We start from the raw sequence: 24,534 nt of genomic DNA, 5'->3' as shown, positions 1-24,534 counted from the left end.
ATTCCTCTTCTGTTCTTTTAGCTTTTGCACCAACTACAACTACAGATTCAGTAGTAATCTATCCCTCATTAGAAATAGAGACTACAACCTCAACCACAACAACAACTGGGACTACAAACTATAACGCAACTGTGACCACACCAACAACTGAAACTCCAACCACAACCGAATCTACATCACCCACTGAAACTACAACCTCAACCACAACCGAATCTACATCACCCACTGAAACTACAACCTCAACCACAACCGAATCTACACCAGAAACTGGAACTACAACCTCAACCACAACCGAATCTACACCAGAAACTGGAACTACAATCTCAACCACAACCGAATCTACACCAGAAACTGGAACTACAACCTCAACCACAACCGAATCTACATCACCAACTGAAACTACAACCTCAACCACAACCGAATCTACACCAGAAACTGAAACTACAACCTCAACCACAACCGAATCTACACCAGAAACTGGAACTACAACCTCAACCACAACCGAATCTACACCAGAAACTGGAACTACAATCTCAACCACAACCGAATCTACACCAGAAACTGGAACTACAACCTCAACCACAACCGAATCTACATCACCAACTGAAACTACAACCTCAACCACAACCGAATCTACACCAGAAACTGAAACTACAACCTCAACCACAACCGAATCTACACCAGAAACTGGAACTACAACCTCAACCACAACCGAATCTACACCAGAAACTGGAATTACAACGTCAACAACAACCGAATCTACACCAGAAACTGGAACTACAATCTCAAACACAACAGAATCTACACCAGCAACTGGAACTACAATCTCAAACACAACCGAATCTACACCAGAAACTGGAACTACAATCTCAAACACAACCGATTCTACACCAGAAACTGAAACTACAATCTCAAACACAACTGAATCTACACCAGAAACTGGAACTACAATCGCAAACACAACCGAATCTACACCAGCAACTGAAACTACAATCTCAAACACAACTGAATCTACACCAGCAACTGAAACTACAACCTCAACAACAACCGAATCTACACCAGCAACTGGAATTACAATGTCAACAACAACCGAATCTACACCAGAAACTGGAACTACAATCTCAAACACAACCGAATCTACACCAGCAACTGGAACTACAATCTCAAACACAACCGAATCTACACCAGAAACTGGAACTACAATCTCAAACACAACCGAATCTACACCAGAAACTGGAACTACAATCTCAAACACAACTAAATCTACAGCAGCAAATGGAACTACAATCTCAACCACAACCGAATCTACACCTGCAGCTGAAACTACAACCAAAACTGAATCTACACCAGCAACTGAAACTAAAACCTCAACCACAACCGAATCTACACCAGCAACTGGAACTACAATCCCAACTACAACCAAATATACACCAGAAACTGAAACTACAATCTCAAACACAACCCAATCTACACCAGAAGCTGGAACTACAATCTCAAACACAACTGAATCTACAATCTCAAACACAACTGAATCTACATCAGCAACTAGAACTACAATCTCAACCACAACTGAATCTATGCCAGCAGCTGAAACTACAATCTCATCCACAACTGAATCTACACCTGCAGCTGAAACTACAACCACAACCGAATCTACACCAGCAACTGGAACTACAATCCCAACTACAACCGAATCTACACCAGAAACTGAAACTACAATCTCAAACACAACCCAATCTACACCAGCAACTGGAACTACAACCTCAACCACAACTGAATCTACACCTGCAGCTGAAACTACAATCTCAAACACAACCGAATCTACACCAGCAACTGGAACTACAACCTCAACCAAATCTACACCAGAAACTGAAACTACAATCTCAAATACAACCAAATCTACACCAGCAACTGGAACTACAACCACAACCAAATCTACACCAGCAACTGGAACTACAACCACAACCACAACCGAATCTACACCAGCAACTGGAACTACAATCCCAACTACAACCGAATCTACACCAGAAACTGAAACTACAATCTCAAACACAACCCAATCTACACCAGCAACTGGAACTACAACCTCAACCAAATCTACACCAGAAACTGAAACTACAATCTCAAATACAACCAAATCTACACCAGCAACTGGAACTACAACCACAACCGAATCTGCACCAGCAACTGGAACTACAACCACAACCACAACCGAATCTACACCAGCAACTGGAACTACAATCTCAAACACAACAGAATCTACACCAGCAACTGGAACTACAATCTCAAACACAACAGAATCTACACCAGCAACTGGAACTACAATCTCAAACACAACAGAATCTACACCAGCAACTAAAACTACAATCTCAAACACAACTGAATCTAAAATCTCAAACACAACTGAATCTTCACCAGCAACTGGAACTACAATATCAACCACAACCGAATCTACACCAGAAACTGGAACTACAATCTCAAACACAACCGAATCTACACCAGCAACTGGAACTACAATATCAACCACAACCGAATCTACACCAGCAACTGAAACTACAACCTCAACCACAACCGAATCTACACCAGCAACTGGAACTACAACCACAACCGAATCTACACCAGCAACTGGAACTACAACCTCAACCACAACTGAATCCACACCAGCAACTGGAACTACAACCTCAACCACAACCAAATCTACACCAGAAACTGAAACTACAATCTCAAACACAACCAAATCTACACCAGCAACTGGAACTACAACCTCAACTACAACTGAATCTACACCTGCAGCCGAAACTACAACCTCAACCACAACCGAATCTACATCAGCAACTGGAACTACAACCTCAACCACAACTAAATCTACACCTGGAACTAAAACTACAACCTCTACCACAACCGAATCTACACTAGCAACAGGAACTGCAACCTCTACAACAACAGAATCTAGACCAACAACTGAAACTACAACCACAACTGAATCTACACCTGCAACTGGAACTACAATCTCCACCACAACTGAATCTACACCTGCATCTGGAACTACAACCCCCGCCAAAGCTGAATCTAGACCAGCAACTGAAACTACAACCTCCAGCACAACTGAATCTACACCTGGAACGGGAACTACAACCTTAACCACAGCTGAATCTACAGTTGCTCCTATAGTGCAAACCACAAGACCATCTACCACTCCTATAGTGCAAACCACCACACTACCTACCACTACACAAGTACAGACAACAACATCACCTACCATTACAATTGCAGAAAACACAACACTACCTACCACTCAAATAGTTCAAACCACAACATCACCTACCACTCCAACAGTGCAAAACACAACATTACCTACCACTTCAACAGTGAAAAGCACAACACTACCTACCACTCCAACAGTGCAAAGCACAACATCACCTACCACTCCAACAGTGGAAAGCACAACACTACCTACCACTTCAACAGTGCAAAACACAACAGCACCTACCGCTCCAACAGTGCAATATACAACATCACCTACCACTCCAACAGTGCAAAACACAACAGCACCTACCACTCCAACAGTGCAAAACACAACACTACCTACCACTCCAACAGTGCAAAACACAACAGCACCTACCGCTCCAACAGTGCAAAACACAACATCACCTACCACTCCTATAGTGCAAACCACAACACTACCTACCACTCTAACAGTGCAAAACACAACACTATCTACCACTCCAACAGAGGAAAGCACAACACTACCTACCACTCCAACAGTGCAAAACACAACATCACCTACCACTCCTATAGTGCAAACCACAACACTACCTACTGCTTCAACAGTGCAAAACACAACACTACCTACCACTCCAACAGTGCAAAACACAACAGCACCTACCGCTCCAACAGTGCAAAACACAACATCACCTACCACTCCTATAGTGCAAACCACAACACTACCTATTGCTTCAACAGTGCAAACCACAACACTACCTACCACTCCAACAGTGGAAAGCACAACATCACCTACCACTCCAACAGTGGAAAGCACAACATTACCTACCACTCCAACAGTGCAAAACACAACATCACCTACCACTCCAACAGTGCAAAACACAACACTACCTACTGCTTCAACAGTGCAAAGCACAACATCACCTACCACTCCAACAGTGCAAAACACAACATTGCCTACCATTTCAACAGTGCAAAACACAACATCACCTACTGCTTCAACAGTGCAAAACACAACATCACCTACCACTCCTATAGTGCAAACCACAACACTACCTACCAATACACAAGTACAGACAACATCACCTACCATTACAATTGCAGAAAACACAACACTACCTACCACTCAAATAGTTCAAATCACAACACCACCTACCACTCAAACAGTGCAAAACACAACATCATCTACCACTACAACAGTGCAAAACACAACATCACCTACCACTCCAACAGTGCAAAACACAACATCACCTACCACTCCTATAGTGCAAACCACAACACTACCTACCACTACACAAGTACAGACAACAACATCACCTACCATTACAATTGCAGAAAACACAACACTACCTACCACTCCAACAGTGCAAAACACAACACTACCTACCACTCCAACAGTGCAAAACACAACATCACCTACCGCTCCAACAGTGCAAAACACAACACTACCTACCACTCTAACAGTGCAAAACACAACACTATCTACCACTCCAACAGAGGAAAGCACAACACTACCTACCACTCCAACAGTGCAAAACACAACATCACCTACCACTCCTATAGTGCAAACCACAACACTACCTACTGCTTCAACAGTGCAAAACACAACACTACCTACCACTCCAACAGTGCAAAACACAACAGCACCTACTGCTCCAACAGTGCAAAACACAACATCACCTACCACTCCTATAGTGCAAACCACAACACTACCTATTGCTTCAACAGTGCAAACCACAACACTACCTACCACTCCAACAGTGGAAAGCACAACATCACCTACCACTCCAACAGTGGAAAGCACAACATTACCTACCACTCCAACAGTGCAAAACACAACATCACCTACCACTCCAACAGTGCAAAACACAACACTACCTACTGCTTCAACAGTGCAAAGCACAACATCACCTACCACTCCAACAGTGCAAAACACAACATTGCCTACCATTTCAACAGTGCAAAACACAACATCACCTACTGCTTCAACAGTGCAAAACACAACATCACCTACCACTCCTATAGTGCAAACCACAACACTACCTACCAATACACAAGTACAGACAACATCACCTACCATTACAATTGCAGAAAACACAACACTACCTACCACTCAAATAGTTCAAATCACAACACCACCTACCACTCAAACAGTGCAAAACACAACATCATCTACCACTACAACAGTGCAAAACACAACATCACCTACCACTCCAACAGTGCAAAACACAACATCACCTACCACTCCTATAGTGCAAACCACAACACTACCTACCACTACACAAGTACAGACAACAACATCACCTACCATTACAATTGCAGAAAACACAACACTACCTACCACTCCAACAGTGCAAAACACAACACTACCTACCACTCCAACAGTGCAAAACACAACATCACCTACCGCTCCAACAGTGCAAAACACAACACTACCTACCACTCCAACAGTGCAAAACACAACATCCCCTACCACTCCTATAGTGCAAACCACAACACTACCTACCACTACACAAGTACAGACAACAACATCACCTACCATTACAATTGCAGAAAACACAACACTACCTACCACTCAAATAGTTCAAATCACAACACCCCCTACCACTCCAACAGTGCAAAACACAACATCACCTACCACTCCAACAGTGCAAAACACAACATCACTTACCACTTCAACAGTGCAAAACACAACATCACCTACCACTCCAATACCAACAACACCACCTACAAGCCAATCTTCATTTAATTCCACAACTCCCTCTGCAAACTGGACCACAACTAAATCTAGCTTCAGCACCACACCGTACTCCCCTGTTGCAGCAGGTAAGTAGCTTCCATTTCCCGGCTCCTTACAGGTCAGCTTGTTTATTTATTACATTTGGGAGTATAAAGTATGCAGGTTGCAGGTTTCTGTGTGGTGTACGGGACGGCGTTGTAATGCCTGCAGAAACACGTCTGGAGTTTGGTAAACTTCTCAAACACAGATATAAATTTTTTTTAGTAAATGCCGGAGAGCTAAACCCCAATCTGTGATCTCTGTCATGACTCTATTGGTCGGGTATCTGTCCGGGAGATCCGGGTCTACACACCCGGGGCCATCACAAGGGGCTCCAACCTTCCCAGCTGGAGTTTTTATACTTGTAGCACTGACCCCCGAAGGAGCGGCTGGTTTTGTTGGGCTTACCGTTACCTTCTCCACCTCGTGCTCGTCTAGGGGTTTCCCGAGGTTGATGGTCCAATAAACTGTAGAGACCAACACTTGAATCCCTTTAGGAATTTTTTTATTTGCACACAACGTTAAACAGAACTCAGTCTCTCGGTAGGGAATAGGGGGGATGGGTAGTAAAGCTCTCAGTAGGGAATAGAGGGGATGGGTAGGAAAGCTCTCAGTAGGGAATAGAGGGGATGGGTAGTAAAGCTCTCAGTAGGGAATAGAGGGGATGGGTAGTAAAGCTCTCAGTAGGGAATAGAGGGGATGGGTAGGAAAGCTCTCAGTAGGGAATAGAGGGGATGGGTAGTAAAGCTCTCAGTAGGGAATAGAGGGGATGGGTAGTAAAGCTCTCAGTAGGGAATAGAGGGGATGGGTAGTAAAGCTCTCAGTAGGGAATAGAGGGGATGGGTAGTAAAGCTCTCAGTAGGGAATAGAGGGGATGGGTAGTAAAGCTCTCAGTAGGGAATAGAGGGGATGGGTAGTAAAGCTCTCAGTAGGGAATAGAGGGGATGGGTAGTAAAGCTCTCAGTAGGGAATAGAGGGGATGGGTAGGAAAGCTCTCAGTAGGGAATAGAGGGGATGGGTAGTAAAGCTCTCAGTAGGGAATAGAGGGGATGGGTAGTAAAGCTCTCAGTAGGGAATAGAGGGGATGGGTAGTAAAGCTCTCAGTAGGGAATAGAGGGGATGGGTAGTAAAGCTCTCAGTAGGGAATAGAGGGGATGGGTAGTAAAGCTCTCAGTAGGGAATAGAGGGGATGGGTAGGAAAGCTCTCAGTAGGGAATAGGGGGGATGGGTAGGAAAGCTCTCAGTAGGGAATAGAGGGGATGGGTAGTAAAGCTCTCAGTAGGGAATAGAGGGGATGGGTAGGAAAGCTCTCAGTAGGGAATAGAGGGGATGGGTAGTAAAGCTCTCAGTAGGGAATAGAGGGGATGGGTAGGAAAGCTCTCAGTAGGGAATAGGGGGGATGGGTAGGAAAGCTCTCAGTAGGGAATAGAGGGGATGGGTAGGAAAGCTCTCAGTAGGGAATAGAGGGGATGGGTAGCAAAGCTCTCAGTAGGGAATAGAGGGGATGGGTAGCAAAGCTCTCAGTAGGGAATAGAGGGGATGGGTAGTAAAGCTCTCAGTAGGGAATAGAGGGGATGGGTAGTAAAGCTCTCAGTAGGGAATAGAGGGGATGGGTAGTAAAGCTCTCAGTAGGGAATAGAGGGGATGGGTAGGAAAGCTCTCAGTAGGGAATAGGGGGGATGGGTAGGAAAGCTCTCAGTAGGGAATAGAGGGGATGGGTAGGAAAGCTCTCAGTAGGGAATAGAGGGGATGGGTAGGAAAGCTCTCAGTAGGGAATAGAGGGGATGGGTAGGAAAGCTCTCAGTAGGGAATAGAGGGGATGGGTAGGAAAGCTCTCAGTAGGGAATAGAGGGGATGGGTAGGAAAGCTCTCAGTAGGGAATAGAGGGGATGGGTAGGAAAGCTCTCAGTAGGGAATAGAGGGGATGGGTAGGAAAGCTCTCAGTAGGGATTAGGGGGGATGGGTAGGAAAGCTCTCAGTAGGGAATAGAGGGGATGGGTAGGAAAGCTCTCAGTAGGGAATAGAGGGGATGGGTAGTAAAGCTCTCAGTAGGGAATAGAGGGGATGGGTAGTAAAGCTCTCAGTAGGGAATAGAGGGGAAGGGTAGGAAAGCTCTCAGTAGGGAATAGAGGGGATGGGTAGTAAAGCTCTCAGTAGGGAATAGAGGGGATGGGTAGTAAAGCTCTCAGTAGGGAATAGAGGGGATGGGTAGTAAAGCTCTCAGTAGGGAATAGAGGGGATGGGTAGTAAAGCTCTCAGTAGGGAATAGAGGGGATGGGTAGGAAAGCTCTCAGTAGGGAATAGGGGGGATGGGTAGGAAAGCTCTCAGTAGGGAATAGAGGGGATGGGTAGTAAAGCTCTCAGTAGGGAATAGAGGGTATGGGTAGTAAAGCTCTCAGTAGGGAATAGAGGGGATGGGTAGGAAAGCTCTCAGTAGGGATTAGGGGGGATGGGTAGGAAAGCTCTCAGTAGGGAATAGAGGGGATGGGTAGGAAAGCTCTCAGTAGGGAATAGAGGGGATGGGTAGTAAAGCTCTCAGTAGGGAATAGAGGGGATGGGTAGTAAAGCTCTCAGTAGGGAATAGAGGGGATGGGTAGTAAAGCTCTCAGTAGGGAATAGAGGGGATGGGTAGGAAAGCTCTCAGTAGGGAATAGGGGAGATGGGTAGGAAAGCTCTCAGTAGGGAATAGAGGGGATGGGTAGGAAAGCTCTCAGTAGGGAATAGAGGGGATGGGTAGGAAAGCTCTCAGTAGGGAATAGAGGGGATGGGTAGGAAAGCTCTCAGTAGGGAATAGAGGGGATGGGTAGTAAAGCTCTCAGTAGGGAATAGAGGGGATGGGTAGCAAAGCTCTCAGTAGGGAATAGAGGGGATGGGTAGTAAAGCTCTCAGTAGGGAATAGAGGGGATGGGTAGGAAAGCTCTCAGTAGGGAATAGGGGGGATGGGTAGGAAAGCTCTCAGTAGGGAATAGAGGGGATGGGTAGTAAAGCTCTCAGTAGGGAATAGAGGGGATGGGTAGCAAAGCTCTCAGTAGGGAATAGAGGGGATGGGTAGCAAAGCTCTCAGTAGGGAATAGAGGGGATGGGTAGTAAAGCTCTCAGTAGGGAATAGAGGGGATGGGTAGTAAAGCTCTCAGTAGGGAATAGAGGGGATGGGTAGTAAAGCTCTCAGTAGGGAATAGAGGGGATGGGTAGTAAAGCTCTCAGTAGGGAATAGGGGGGATGGGTAGGAAAGCTCTCAGTAGGGAATAGAGGGGATGGGTAGGAAAGCTCTCAGTAGGGAATAGAGGGGATGGGTAGGAAAGCTCTCAGTAGGGAATAGAGGGTATGGGTAGGAAAGCTCTCAGTAGGGAATAGAGGGGATGGGTAGTAAAGCTCTCAGTAGGGAATAGAGGGGATGGGTAGTAAAGCTCTCAGTAGGGAATAAAGGGGATGGGTAGTAAAGCTCTCAGTAGGGAATAGAGGGGGTGGGTAGTAAAGCTCTCAGTAGGGAATAGAGGGGATGGGTAGTAAAGCTCTCAGTAGGGAATAGAGGGGATGGGTAGGGAAGCTCTCAGTAGGGAATAGAGGGGATGGGTAGTAAAGCTCTCAGTAGGGAATAGAGGGGATGGGTAGTAAAGCTCTCAGTAGGGAATAGAGGGGATGGGTAGGGAAGCTCTCAGTAGGGAATAGAGGGGATGGGTAGTAAAGCTCTCAGTAGGGAATAGAGGGGATGGGTAGTAAAGCTCTCAGTAGGGAATAGAGGGGATGGGTAGTAAAGCTCTCAGTAGGGAATAGAGGGGATGGGTAGGGAAGCTCTCAGTAGGGAATAGAGGGGATGGGTAGTAAAGCTCTCAGTAGGGAATAGAGGGGATGGGTAGTAAAGCTTTCAGTAGGGAATAGAGGGGATGGGTAGTAAAGCTCTCAGTAGGGAATAGAGGGGATGGGTAGTAAAGCTCTCAGTAGGGAATAGAGGGGATGGGTAGTAAAGCTCTCAGTAGGGAATAGAGGGGATGGGTAGGGAAGCTCTCAGTAGGGAATAGAGGGATGGGTAGGGAAGCTCTCAGTAGGGAATAGAGGGGATGGGTAGTAAAGCTCTCAGTAGGGAATAGAGGGGATGGGTAGTAAAGCTCTCAGTAGGGAATAGAGGGGATGGGTAGGAAAGCTCTCAGTAGGGAATAGAGGGGATGGGTAGGAAAGCTCTCAGTAGGGAATAGAGGGGATGGGTAGGAAAGCTCTCAGTAGGGAATAGAGGGGATGGGTAGGAAAGCTCTCAGTAGGGAATAGAGGGGATGGGTAGGAAAGCTCTCAGTAGGGAATAGAGGGGATGGGTAGTAAAGCTCTCAGTAGGGAATAGAGGGGATGGGTAGTAAAGCTCTCAGTAGGGAATAAAGGGGATGGGTAGTAAAGCTCTCAGTAGGGAATAGAGGGGGTGGGTAGTAAAGCTCTCAGTAGGGAATAGAGGGGATGGGTAGTAAAGCTCTCAGTAGGGAATAGAGGGGATGGGTAGGGAAGCTCTCAGTAGGGAATAGAGGGGATGGGTAGTAAAGCTCTCAGTAGGGAATAGAGGGGATGGGTAGTAAAGCTCTCAGTAGGGAATAGAGGGGATGGGTAGTAAAGCTCTCAGTAGGGAATAGAGGGGATGGGTAGGAAAGCTCTCAGTAGGGAATAGAGGGGATGGGTAGGAAAGCTCTCAGTAGGGAATAGAGGGATGGGTAGGAAAGCTCTCAGTAGGGAATAGAGGGGATGGGTAGGAAAGCTCTCAGTAGGGAATAGAGGGGATGGGTAGGAAAGCTCTCAGTAGGGAATAGAGGGGATGGGTAGGAAAGCTCTCAGTAGGGAATAGAGGGGATGGGTAGGAAAGCTCTCAGTAGGGAATAGAGGGGATGGGTAGGAAAGCTCTCAGTAGGGAATAGAGGGGATGGGTAGGAAAGCTCTCAGTTGGGAATAGAGGGGATGGGTAGTAAAGCTCTCAGTAGGGAATAAAGGGGATGGGTAGTAAAGCTCTCAGTAGGGAATAGAGGGGGTGGGTAGTAAAGCTCTCAGTAGGGAATAGAGGGGATGGGTAGTAAAGCTCTCAGTAGGGAATAGAGGGGATGGGTAGGGAAGCTCTCAGTAGGGAATAGAGGGGATGGGTAGTAAAGCTCTCAGTAGGGAATAGAGGGGATGGGTAGTAAAGCTCTCAGTAGGGAATAGAGGGGATGGGTAGTAAAGCTCTCAGTAGGGAATAGAGGGGATGGGTAGGGAAGCTCTCAGTAGGGAATAGAGGGGATGGGTAGTAAAGCTCTCAGTAGGAATAGAGGGGATGGGTAGTAAAGCTCTCAGTAGGGAATAGAGGGGATGGGTAGTAAAGCTCTCAGTAGGGAATAGAGGGGATGGGTAGGAAAGCTCTCAGTAGGGAATAGAGGGGATGGGTAGTAAAGCTCTCAGTAGGGAATAGGGGGGATGGGTAGTAAAGCTCTCAGTAGGGAATAGAGGGGATGGGTAGTAAAGCTCTCAGTAGGGAATAGGGGGGATGGGTAGGAAAGCTCTCAGTAGGGAATAGAGGGGATGGGTAGTAAAGCTCTCAGTAGGGAATAGAGGGGATGGGTAGGAAAGCTCTCAGTAGGGAATAGAGGGGATGGGTAGGAAAGCTCTCAGTAGGGAATAGAGGGGATGGGTAGGAAAGCTCTCAGTAGGGAATAGAGGGGATGGGTAGGAAAGCTCTCAGTAGGGAATAGAGGGGATGGGTAGGAAAGCTCTCAGTAGGGAATAGAGGGGATGGGTAGGAAAGCTCTCAGTAGGGAATAGAGGGGATGGGTAGGAAAGCTCTCAGTTGGGAATAGAGGGGATGGGTAGTAAAGCTCTCAGTAGGGAATAAAGGGGATGGGTAGTAAAGCTCTCAGTAGGGAATAGAGGGGGTGGGTAGTAAAGCTCTCAGTAGGGAATAGAGGGGATGGGTAGTAAAGCTCTCAGTAGGGAATAGAGGGGATGGGTAGGGAAGCTCTCAGTAGGGAATAGAGGGGATGGGTAGTAAAGCTCTCAGTAGGGAATAGAGGGGATGGGTAGTAAAGCTCTCAGTAGGGAATAGAGGGGATGGGTAGTAAAGCTCTCAGTAGGGAATAGAGGGGATGGGTAGTAAAGCTCTCAGTAGGGAATAGAGGGGATGGGTAGTAAAGCTCTCAGTAGGGAATAGAGGGATGGGTAGGGAAGCTCTCAGTAGGGAATAGAGGGGATGGGTAGTAAAGCTCTCAGTAGGGAATAGAGGGGATGGGTAGTAAAGCTCTCAGTAGGGAATAGAGGGGATGGGTAGTAAAGCTCTCAGTAGGGAATAGAGGGGATGGGTAGGAAAGCTCTCAGTAGGGAATAGAGGGGATGGGTAGTAAAGCTCTCAGTAGGGAATAGGGGGGATGGGTAGTAAAGCTCTCAGTAGGGAATAGAGGGGATGGGTAGTAAAGCTCTCAGTAGGGAATAGGGGGGATGGGTAGGAAAGCTCTCAGTAGGGAATAGAGGGGATGGGTAGTAAAGCTCTCAGTAGGGAATAGAGGGGATGGGTAGTAAAGCTCTCAGTAGGGAATAGGGGGGATGGGTAGTAAAGCTCTCAGTAGGGAATAGAGGGGATGGGTAGTAAAGCTCTCAGTAGGGAATAGAGGGGATGGGTAGTAAAGCTCTCAGTAGGGAATAAAGGGGATGGGTAGTAAAGCTCTCAGTAGGGAATAGAGGGGGTGGGTAGTAAAGCTCTCAGTAGGGAATAGAGGGGATGGGTAGTAAAGCTCTCAGTAGGGAATAGAGGGGATGGGTAGGGAAGCTCTCAGTAGGGAATAGAGGGGATGGGTAGTAAAGCTCTCAGTAGGGAATAGAGGGGATGGGTAGTAAAGCTCTCAGTAGGGAATAGAGGGGATGGGTAGGGAAGCTCTCAGTAGGGAATAGAGGGGATGGGTAGTAAAGCTCTCAGTAGGGAATAGAGGGGATGGGTAGTAAAGCTCTCAGTAGGGAATAGAGGGGATGGGTAGTAAAGCTCTCAGTAGGGAATAGAGGGGATGGGTAGGGAAGCTCTCAGTAGGGAATAGAGGGGATGGGTAGTAAAGCTCTCAGTAGGGAATAGAGGGGATGGGTAGTAAAGCTCTCAGTAGGGAATAGAGGGGATGGGTAGTAAAGCTCTCAGTAGGGAATAGAGGGGATGGGTAGTAAAGCTCTCAGTAGGGAATAGAGGGGATGGGTAGGGAAGCTCTCAGTAGGGAATAGAGGGGATGGGTAGTAAAGCTCTCAGTAGGGAATAGAGGGGATGGGTAGTAAAGCTCTCAGTAGGGAATAGAGGGGATGGGTAGTAAAGCTCTCAGTAGGGAATAGAGGGGATGGGTAGGAAAGCTCTCAGTAGGGAATAGAGGGGATGGGTAGGAAAGCTCTCAGTAGGGAATAGAGGGGATGGGTAGGAAAGCTCTCAGTAGGGAATAGAGGGGATGGGTAGGAAAGCTCTCAGTAGGGAATAGAGGGGATGGGTAGGAAAGCTCTCAGTAGGGAATAGAGGGGATGGGTAGGAAAGCTCTCAGTAGGGAATAGAGGGGATGGGTAGTAAAGCTCTCAGTAGGGAATAGAGGGGATGGGTAGTAAAGCTCTCAGTAGGGAATAAAGGGGATGGGTAGTAAAGCTCTCAGTAGGGAATAGAGGGGGTGGGTAGTAAAGCTCTCAGTAGGGAATAGAGGGGATGGGTAGTAAAGCTCTCAGTAGGGAATAGAGGGGATGGGTAGGGAAGCTCTCAGTAGGGAATAGAGGGGATGGGTAGTAAAGCTCTCAGTAGGGAATAGAGGGGATGGGTAGTAAAGCTCTCAGTAGGGAATAGAGGGGATGGGTAGTAAAGCTCTCAGTTGGGAATAGAGGGGGATGGGTAGTAAAGCTCTCAGTAGGGAATAGAGGGGATGGGTAGTAAAGCTCTCAGTAGGGAATAAAGGGGATGGGTAGTAAAGCTCTCAGTAGGGAATAGAGGGGGTGGGTAGTAAAGCTCTCAGTAGGGAATAGAGGGGATGGGTAGTAAAGCTCTCAGTAGGGAATAGAGGGGATGGGTAGGGAAGCTCTCAGTAGGGAATAGAGGGGATGGGTAGTAAAGCTCTCAGTAGGGAATAGAGGGGATGGGTAGTAAAGCTCTCAGTAGGGAATAGAGGGGATGGGTAGTAAAGCTCTCAGTAGGGAATAGAGGGGATGGGTAGTAAAGCTCTCAGTAGGGAATAGAGGGGATGGGTAGTAAAGCTCTCAGTAGGGAATAGAGGGGATGGGTAGGGAAGCTCTCAGTAGGGAATAGAGGGGATGGGTAGTAAAGCTCTCAGTAGGGAATAGAGGGGATGGGTAGTAAAGCTCTCAGTAGGGAATAGAGGGGATGGGTAGTAAAGCTCTCAGTAGGGAATAGAGGGGATGGGTAGTAAAGCTCTCAGTAGGGAATAGAGGGGATGGGTAGTAAAGCTCTCAGTAGGGATAGAGGGGATGGGTAGGGAAGCTCTCAGTAGGGAATAGAGGGGATGGGTAGTAAAGCTCTCAGTAGGGAATAGAGGGGATGGGTAGTAAAGCTCTCAGTAGGGAATAGAGGGGATGGGTAGTAAAGCTCTCAGTAGGGAATAGAGGGGATGGGTAGTTAAAGCTCTCAGTAGGGAATAGAGGGGATGGGTAGTAAAGCTCTCAGTAGGGAATAGAGGGTATGGGTAGTGAAGCTCTCAGTAGGAATAGAGGGGATGGGTAGGAAAGCTCTCAGTAGGGAATAGAGGGGATGGGTAGTAAAGCTCTCAGTAGGGAATAGAGGGGATGGGTAGGAAAGCTCTCAGTAGGGAATAGAGGGGATGGGTAGGAAAGCTCTCAGTAGGGAATAGAGGGGATGGGTAGGAAAGCTCTCAGTAGGGAATAGAGGGGATGGGTAGTAAAGCTCTCAGTAGGGAATAGAGGGGATGGGTAGGAAAGCTCTCAGTAGGGAATAGAGGGGATGGGTAGTAAAGCTCTCAGTAGGGAATAGAGGGGATGGGTAGGAAAGCTCTCAGTAGGGAATAGAGGGGATGGGTAGGAAAGCTCTCAGTAGGGAATAGAGGGGATGGGTAGGAAAGCTCTCAGTTGGGAATAGAGGGGATGGGTAGGAAAGCTCTCAGTAGGGAATAGAGGGGATGGGTAGGGAAGCTCTCAGTAGGGAATAGAGGGGATGGGTAGTAAAGCTCTCAGTAGGGAATAGAGGGGATGGGTAGGAAAGCTCTCAGTAGGGAATAGAGGGGATGGGTAGGAAAGCTCTCAGTAGGGAATAGAGGGGATGGGTAGTAAAGCTCTCAGTAGGGAATAGAGGGGATGGGTAGTAAAGCTCTCAGTAGGGAATAGAGGGGATGGGTAGGAAAGCTCTCAGTAGGGAATAGAGGGGATGGGTAGTAAAGCTCTCAGTAGGGAATAGAGGGGATGGGTAGTAAAGCTCTCAGTAGGGAATAGAGGGGATGGGTAGGGAAAGCTCTCAGTAGGGAATAGAGGGGATGGGTAGTAAAGCTCTCAGTAGGGAATAGAGGGGATGGGTAGTAAAGCTCTCAGTAGGGAATAGAGGGGATGGGTAGGTAAAGCTCTCAGTAGGGAATAGAGGGGATGGGTAGTAAAGCTCTCAGTAGGGAATAGAGGGGATGGGTAGTAAAGCTCTCAGTAGGGAATAGAGGGGATGGGTAGGAAAGCTCTCAGTAGGGAATAGAGGGGATGGGTAGGAAAGCTCTCAGTAGGGAATAGAGGGGATGGGTAGTAAAGCTCTCAGTAGGGAATAGAGGGGATGGGTAGGAAAGCTCTCAGTAGGGAATAGAGGGGATGGGTAGTAAAGCTCTCAGTAGGGGAATAGAGGGGATGGGTAGGAAAGCTCTCAGTAGGGAATAGAGGGGATGGGTAGGAAAGCTCTCAGTAGGGAGGGGGGGAATAGAGGGGATGGGTAGTAAAGCTCTCAGTAGGGAATAGAGGGGATGGGTAGTAAAGCTCTCAGTAGGGAATAGAGGGGATGGGTAGTAAAGCTCTCAGTAGGGAATAGAGGGGATGGGTAGTAAGCTCTCAGTAGGGAATAGAGGGGATGGGTAGTAAAGCTCTCAGTAGGGAATAGAGGGGGATGGGTAGTAAAGCTCTCAGTAGGGAATAGAGGGGATGGGTAGTAAAGCTCTCAGTAGGGAATAGAGGGGATGGGTAGGGAAGCTCTCAGTAGGGAATAGAGGGGAAGGGGTAGAAAAGCTCTCAGTAGGGAATAGAGGGGATGGTTAGTAAAGCTCTCAGTAGTGACATAGAGGGGATGGGTAGTAAAGCTCTCAGTAGGGGAAATAGAGGGAATAGAGGGGATGGGTAGGAAGCTCTCAGTAGGGAATAGAGGGGATGGGTAGTAAAGCTCTCAGTAGGGAATAGAGGGGATGGGTAGTAAAGCTCTCAGTAGGGAATAGAGGGGATGGGTAGTAAAGCTCTCAGTAGGGAATAGAGGGGATGGGTAGGAAGCTCTCAGTAGGGAATAGAGGGGATGGGTAGGAAAGCTCTCAGTAGGGAATAGAGGGGATGGGTAGTAAAGCTCTCAGTAGGGAATAGAGGGGATGGGTAGTAAAGCTCTCAGTAGGGAATAGAGGGGATGGGTAGTAAAGCTCTCAGTAGGGAATAGAGGGGATGGGTAGTAAAGCTCTCAGTAGGGAATAGAGGGGATGGGTAGGGAAGCTCTCAGTAGGGAATAGAGGGGATGGGTAGTAAAGCTCTCAGTAGGGAATAGAGGGGATGGGTAGTAAAGCTCTCAGTAGGGAATAGAGGGGATGGGTAGTAAAGCTCTCAGTAGGGAATAGAGGGGATGGGTAGTAAAGCTCTCAGTAGGGAATAGAGGGGATGGGTAGTAAAGCTCTCAGTAGGGAATAGAGGGGATGGGTAGTGAAGCTCTCAGTAGGGAATAGAGGGATGGGTAGGAAAGCTCTCAGTAGGGAATAGAGGGATGGGTGTCTCAGTAGGGAATAGAGGGGATGGGTAGTAAAGCTCTCAGTAGGGAATAGAGGGGATGGGTAGTAAAAGCTCTCAGTAGGGAATAGAGGGTATGGGTAGTGAAAGCTTCTCAGTAGGGAATAGAGGGGTAGAGGGATGGGTAGGAAAGCTCTCAGTAGGGAATAGAGGGGATGGGTAGGTAAAGCTCTCAGTAGGGAATAGAGGGGATGGGTAGTAAAGCTCTCAGTAGGGAATAGAGGGGATGGGTAGTAAAGCTCTCAGTAGGGAATAGAGGGGATGGGTAGTAAGCTCTCAGTAGGGAATAGAGGGGATGGGTAGGAAAGCTCTCAGTAGGGAATAGAGGGGATGGGTAGTAAAGCTCTCAGTAGGGAATAGAGGGGATGGGTAGGAAAGCTCTCAGTAGGGAATAGAGGGGATGGGTAGTAAAGCTCTCAGTAGGGAATAGAGGGGATGGGTAGTAAAGCTCTCAGTAGGGAATAGAGGGGATGGGTAGGAAAGCTCTCAGTAGGGAATAGAGGGGATGGGTAGGGAAAGCTCTCAGTAGGGAATAGAGGGGATGGGTAGAAAGCTCTCAGTAGGGAATAGAGGGGATGGGTAGGAAAGCTCTCAGTAGGGAATAGAGGGGATGGGTAGGAAAGCTCTCAGTAGGGAATAGAGGGGATGGGTAGGAAAGCTCTCAGTAGGGAATAGAGGGGATGGGTAGGAAAGCTCTCAGTAGGGAATAGAGGGGATGGGTAGGAAAGCTCTCAGTAGGGAATAGAGGGGATGGGTAGGAAAGCTCTCAGTAGGGAATAGAGGGGATGGGTAGGAAAGCTCTCAGTAGGGAATAGAGGGGATGGGTAGGAAAGCTCTCAGTAGGGAATAGAGGGGATGGGTAGTAAAGCTCTCAGTAGGGAATAGAGGGGATGGGTAGAAAGCTCTCAGTAGGGAATAGAGGGGATGGGTAGTAAAGCTCTCAGTAGGGAATAGAGGGGATGGGTAGTAAAGCTCTCAGTAGGGAATAGAGGGGATGGGTAGTAAAGCTCTCAGTAGGGAATAGAGGGGATGGGTAGTAAAGCTCTCAGTAGGGAATAGAGGGATGGGTAGTAAAGCTCTCAGTAGGGAATAGAGGGGATGGGTAGGAAGCTCTCAGTAGGGAATAGAGGGGATGGGTAGTAAAGCTCTCAGTAGGGAATAGAGGGGATGGGTAGTAAAGCTCTCAGTAGGGAATAGAGGGGATGGGTAGTAAAGCTTCTCAGTAGGGAATAGAGGGATGGGTAGTAAAGCTCTCAGTAGGGAATAGAGGGGATGGGTAGTAAAGCTCTCAGTAGGGAATAGGGGGGATGGGTAGTAAAGCTCTCAGTAGGGAATAGAGGGGATGGGTAGTAAAGCTCTCAGTAGGGAATAGAGGGGATGGGTAGTAAAGCTCTCAGTAGGGAATAGGGGGGATGGGTAGGAAAGCTCTCAGTAGGGAATAGAGGGGATGGGTAGTAAAGCTCTCAGTAGGGAATAGAGGGGATGGGTAGTAAAGCTCTCAGTAGGGAATAGAGGGGATGGGTAGGAAAGCTCTCAGTAGGGAATAGAGGGGATGGGGGATGGGTAGGAAAGCTCTCAGTAGGGAATAGAGGGGATGGGTAGTAAAGCTCTCAGTAGGGAATAGAGGGGATGGGTAGGAAAGCTCTCAGTAGGGAATAGAGGGGATGGGTAGGAAGCTCTCAGTAGGGAATAGAGGGGATGGGTAGGAAAGCTCTCAGTAGGGAATAGAGGGGATGGGTAGTAAAGCTCTCAGTAGGGAATAGAGGGGATGGGTAGTAAAGCTCTCAGTAGGGAATAGAGGGGATGGGTAGTAAAGCTCTCAGTAGGGAATAGAGGGGATGGGTAGTAAAGCTCTCAGTAGGGAATAGAGGGGATGGGTAGGAAAGCTCTCAGTAGGGAATAGAGGGGATGGGTAGTAAAGCTCTCAGTAGGGAATAGAGGGGATGGGTAGTAAAGCTCTCAGTAGGGAATAGAGGGATGGGTAGTAAAGCTCTCAGTAGGGAATAGAGGGGATGGGTAGGAAAGCTCTCAGTAGGGAATAGAGGGGATGGGTAGTAAAGCTCTCAGTAGGGAATAGAGGGGATGGGTAGGAAAGCTCTCAGTAGGGAATAGAGGGGATGGGTAGGTAAAGCTCTCAGTAGGGAATAGAGGGGATGGGTAGGTAAAGCTCTCAGTAGGGAATAGAGGGGATGGGTAGTAAAGCTCTCAGTAGGGAATAGAGGGGATGGGTAGGAAAGCTCTCAGTAGGGAATAGAGGGGATGGGTTAGGAAAGCTCTCAGTAGGGAATAGAGGGGATGGGTAGGAAAGCTCTCAGTAGGGAATAGAGGGGATGGGTAGTAAAGCTCTCAGTAGGGAATAGAGGGGATGGGTAGGAAAGCTCTCAGTAGGGAATAGAGGGATGGGTAGGAAAGCTCTCAGTAGGGAATAGAGGGGATGGGTAGTAAAGCTCTCAGTAGGGAATAGAGGGGATGGGTAGGAAAGCTCTCAGTAGGGAATAGAGGGGATGGGTAGTAAAGCCTCTCAGTAGGGAATAGAGGGGATGGGTAGTAAAGCTCTCAGTAGGGAATAAGAGGGGATGGGTAGTAAAGCTCTCAGTAGGGAATAGAGGGGGATGGGTAGTAAAGCTCTCAGTAGGGAATAGAGGGGATGGGTAGTAAAGCTCTCAGTAGGGAATAGAGGGGATGGGTAGGGAAGCTCTCAGTAGGGAATAGAGGGGATGGGTAGTAAAGCTCTCAGTAGGGAATAGAGGGGATGGGTAGTAAAGCTCTCAGTAGGGAATAGAGGGGATGGGTAGGAAAGCTCTCAGTAGGGAATAGAGGGGATGGGTAGGAAAGCTCTCAGTAGGGAATAGAGGGGATGGGTAGTAAAGCTCTCAGTAGGGAATAGAGGGGATGGGTAGTAAAGCTCTCAGTAGGGAATAGAGGGGATGGGTAGTAAAGCTCTCAGTAGGGAATAGAGGGGATGGGTAGTAAAGCTCTCAGTAGGGAATAGAGGGGATGGGTAGTAAAGCTCTCAGTAGGGAATAGAGGGGATGGGTAGGAAAGCTCTCAGTAGGGAATAGAGGGGATGGGTAGGAAAGCTCTCAGTAGGGAATAGAGGGGATGGGTAGGAAAGCTCTCAGTAGGGAATAGAGGGGATGGGTAGGAAAGCTCTCAGTAGGGAATAGAGGGGATGGTAGGTAAAGCTCTCAGTAGGGAATAGAGGGGATGGGTAGTAAAGCTCTCAGTAGGGAATAGAGGGGATGGGTAGGAAAGCTCTCAGTAGGGAATAGAGGGGATGGGGTAGTAAAGCTTCTCAGTAGGGAATAGAGGGGATGGGTAGGAAAGCTCTCAGTAGGGAATAGAGGGGATGGGTAGGAAAGCTCTCAGTAGGGAATAGAGGGGATGGGTAGTAAAGCTCTCAGTAGGGAATAGAGGGATGGGTAGGGAAAGCTCTCAGTAGGGAATAGAGGGGATGGGTAGTAAGCTCTCAGTAGGGAATAAGGGGATGGGTAGTAAAGCTCTCAGTAGGGAATAGAGGGGATGGGTAGTAAAGCTCTCAGTAGGGAATAGAGGGGATGGGTAGTAAAGCTCTCAGTAGGGAATAGAGGGGATGGGTAGGAAGCTCTCAGTTGGGAATAGAGGGGATGGGTAGTAAAGCTCTCAGTAGGGAATAAGAGGGGATGGGTAGTAAAGCTCTCAGTAGGGAATAGAGGGGATGGGTAGTAAAGCTCTCAGTAGGGAATAGAGGGGATGGGTAGTAAAGCTCTCAGTAGGGAATAGAGGGGATGGGTAGGAAAGCTCTCAGTAGGGAATAGAGGGGATGGGTAGTAAAGCTCTCAGTAGGGAATAGAAGGGATGGGTAGTAAAGCTCTCAGTAGGAATAGAGGGGATGGGTAGTAAGCTCTCAGTAGGGAATAGAGGGGATGGGTAGTAAAGCTCTCAGTAGGGAATAGAGGGGATGGGTAGGTAAAGCTCTCAGTAGGGAATAGAGGGGATGGGTAGGGAAGCTCTCAGTAGGGAATAGAGGGGATGGGTAGTAAAGCTCTCAGTAGGGAATAGAGGGGATGGGTAGTAAAGCTCTCAGTAGGGAATAGAGGGGATGGGTAGTAAAGCTCTCAGTAGGGAATAGAGGGGATGGGTAGGAAAGCTCTCAGTAGGGAATAGAGGGGATGGGTAGTAAAGCTCTCAGTAGGGAAATAGAGGGGATGGGTAGTAAAGCTCTCAGTAGGGAATAGAGGGGATGGGTAGTAAAGCTCTCAGTAGGGAATAGGGGGGATGGGTAGGAAAGCTCTCAGTAGGGAATAGAGGGGATGGGTAGTAAAGCTCTCAGTAGGGAATAGAGGGGATGGGTAGTAAAGCTCTCAGTAGGGAATAGGGGGGATGGGTAGTAAAGCTCTCAGTAGGGAATAGAGGGGATGGGTAGTAAAGCTCTCAGTAGGGAATAGAGGGGGATGGGTAGTAAAGCTCTCAGTAGGGAATAAAGGGGATGGGTAGTAAAGCTCTCAGTAGGGAATAGAGGGGATGGGTAGTAAAGCTCTCAGTAGGGAATAGAGGGGATGGGTAGTAAAGCTCTCAGTAGGGAATAGAGGGGATGGGTAGTGAAGCTCTCAGTAGGGAATAGAGGGGATGGGTAGTAAGCTCTCAGTAGGGAATAGAGGGGATGGGTAGTAAAGCTCTCAGTAGGGAATAGAGGGGATGGGTAGGGAAGCTCTCAGTAGGGAATAGAGGGGATGGGTAGGAAAGCTCTCAGTAGGGAATAGAGGGGATGGGTAGTAAAGCTCTCAGTAGGGAATAGAGGGGATGGGTAGTAAAGCTCTCAGTAGGGAATAGAGGGGATGGGTAGGGAAGCTCTCAGTAGGGAATAGAGGGGATGGGTAGTAAAGCTCTCAGTAGGGAATAGAGGGGATGGGTAGTAAAGCTCTCTGTAGGGAATAGAGGGGATGGGTAGTAAAGCTCTCAGTAGGGAATAGAGGGGATGGGTAGTAAAGCTCTCAGTAGGGAATAGAGGGGATGGGTAGTAAAGCTCTCAGTAGGGAATAGAGGGGATGGGTAGGAAGCTCTCAGTAGGGAATAGAGGGGATGGGTAGTAAAGCTCTCAGTAGGGAATAGAGGGGATGGGTAGTAAAGCTCTCAGTAGGGAATAGAGGGGATGGGTAGTAAAGCTCTCAGTAGGGAATAGAGGGGATGGGTAGGAAAGCTCTCAGTAGGGAATAGAGGGGATGGGTAGGAAAGCTCTCAGTAGGGAATAGAGGGGATGGGTAGGAAAGCTCTCAGTAGGGAATAGAGGGGATGGGTAGGAAAGCTCTCAGTAGGGAATAGAGGGGATGGGTAGGAAAGCTCTCAGTAGGGAATAGAGGGGATGGGTTAGGAAAGCTCTCAGTAGGAATAGAGGGGATGGGTAGGAAAGCTCTCAGTAGGGAATAGAGGGGATGGGTAGTAAAGCTCTCAGTAGGGAATAGAGGGGATGGGTAGTAAAGCTCTCAGTAGGGAATAGAGGGGATGGGTAGTAAAGCTCTCAGTAGGGAATAGAGGGGGTGGGTAGTAAAGCTCTCAGTAGGGAATAGAGGGGATGGGTAGTAAAGCTCTCAGTAGGGAATAGAGGGGATGGGTAGGGAAGCTCTCAGTAGGGAATAGAGGGGATGGGTAGTAAAGCTCTCAGTAGGGAATAGAGGGGATGGGTAGTAAAGCTCTCAGTAGGGAATAGAGGGGATGGGTAGTAAAGCTCTCAGTTGGGAATAGAGGGGATGGGTATAAAGCTCTCAGTAGGGATAGAGGGGATGGGTAGTAAAGCTCTCAGTAGGGAATAAAGGGGATGGGTAGTAAAGCTCTCAGTAGGGAATAGAGGGGGTGGGTAGTAAAGCTCTCAGTAGGGAATAGAGGGGATGGGTAGTAAAGCTCTCAGTAGGGAATAGAGGGGATGGGTAGGGAAGCTCTCAGTAGGGAATAGAGGGGATGGGTAGTAAAGCTCTCAGTAGGGAATAGAGGGGATGGGTAGTAAAGCTCTCAGTAGGGAATAGAGGGGATGGGTAGTAAAGCTCTCAGTAGGGAATAGAGGGGATGGGTAGTAAAGCTCTCAGTAGGGAATAGAGGGGATGGGTAGTAAAGCTCTCAGTAGGGAATAGAGGGGATGGGTAGGGAAGCTCTCAGTAGGGAATAGAGGGGATGGGTAGTAAAGCTCTCAGTAGGGAATAGAGGGGATGGGTAGTAAAGCTCTCAGTAGGGAATAGAGGGGATGGGTAGTAAAGCTCTCAGTAGGGAATAGAGGGGATGGGTAGTAAAGCTCTCAGTAGGGAATAGAGGGGATGGGTAGTAAAGCTCTCAGTAGGGAATAGAGGGGATGGGTAGGGAAGCTCTCAGTAGGGAATAGAGGGGATGGGTAGTAAAGCTCTCAGTAGGGAATAGAGGGGATGGGTAGTAAAGCTCTCAGTAGGGAATAGAGGGGATGGGTAGTAAAGCTCTCAGTAGGGAATAGAGTGGATGGGTAGTAAAGCTCTCAGTAAGGGAATAGAGGGGATGGGTAGTAAAGCTCTCAGTAGGGAATAGAGGGGTATGGGTAGTGAAGCTCTCAGTAGGGAATAGAGGGGATGGGTAGGAAAGCTCTCAGTAGGGAATAGAGGGGATGGGTAGGAAAGCTCTCAGTAGGGAATAGAGGGGATGGGTAGGAAAGCTCTCAGTAGGGAATAGAGGGGATGGGTAGGAAAGCTCTCAGTAGGGAATAGAGGGGATGGGTAGTAAAGCTCTCAGTAGGGAATAGAGGGGATGGGTAGGAAAGCTCTCAGTAGGGAATAGAGGGGATGGGTAGTAAAGCTCTCAGTAGGGAATAGAGGGGGATGGGTAGGAAAGCTCTCAGTAGGGAATAGAGGGGATGGGTAGGAAAGCTCTCAGTAGGGAATAGAGGGGATGGGTAGGAAAGCTCTCAGTAGGGAAATAGAGGGGATGGGTAGGAAAGCTCTCAGTAGGGAATAGAGGGGATGGGTAGGGAAAGCTCTCAGTAGGGAATAGAGGGGATGGGTAGTAAAGCTCTCAGTAGGGAATAGAGGGGATGGGTAGGAAAGCTCTCAGTAGGGAATAGAGGGGATGGGTAGGAAAGCTCTCAGTAGGGAATAGAGGGGATGGGTAGTAAAGCTCTCAGTAGGGAATAGAGGGGATGGGTAGGAAAGCTCTCAGTAGGGAATAGAGGGGATGGGTAGTAAAGCTCTCAGGTAGGGAATAGAGGGGATGGGTAGGTAAAGCTCTCAGTAGGGAATAAAGGGGATGGGTAGTAAAGCTCTCAGTAGGGAATAGAGGGGGTGGGGTAGTAAAGCTCTCAGTAGGGAATAGAGGGGATGGGTAGTAAAGCTCTCAGTAGGAATAGAGGGGATGGGTAGGGAAGCTCTCAGTAGGGAATAGAGGGGATGGTAGTAAAGCTCTCAGTAGGGAATAGAGGGGATGGGTAGTAAAGCTCTCAGTAGGGAATAGAGGGGATGGGTAGTAAAGCTCTCAGTAGGGAATAGAGGGGATGGGTAGTAAAGCTCTCAGTAGGGAATAGAGGGGATGGGTAGTAAAGCTCTCAGTAGGGAATAGAGGGGATGGGTAGGGAAGCTCTCAGTAGGCGAATAGAGGGGATGGGTAGTAAAAGCTCTCAGTAG

The 24,534-nt window shown here is 48.2% G+C and overlaps 1 protein-coding gene across 1 annotated transcript in view; it reads left to right on the top strand.

Annotated features, from left to right (window-relative positions):
• The window catches only part of LOC143997900 (uncharacterized), a 122,840-nt gene that overhangs the window by 16,183 nt on the left and 82,123 nt on the right, over window positions 1-24,534 (top strand). Inside the window, exon 2 of the mRNA XM_077493722.1 lies at window positions 22-6,048. Within this exon, the coding sequence (XP_077349848.1) occupies window positions 22-6,048 (6,027 nt within the window). The remainder of the gene's footprint in view (window positions 1-21; window positions 6,049-24,534) is intronic.

The sequence above is a fragment of the Lithobates pipiens genome, unplaced genomic scaffold, assembly GCF_037356315.1.
Source record: "Lithobates pipiens isolate NorthernLeopardFrog02 unplaced genomic scaffold, aLitPip1_a1.2 Scaffold_19, whole genome shotgun sequence".
Taxonomy (NCBI): Eukaryota; Metazoa; Chordata; class Amphibia; order Anura; family Ranidae; genus Lithobates; species Lithobates pipiens.
The sequence above is the reverse complement of the archived record's forward strand: the minus strand, read 5'-3'. Positions and strand labels throughout refer to the sequence as shown.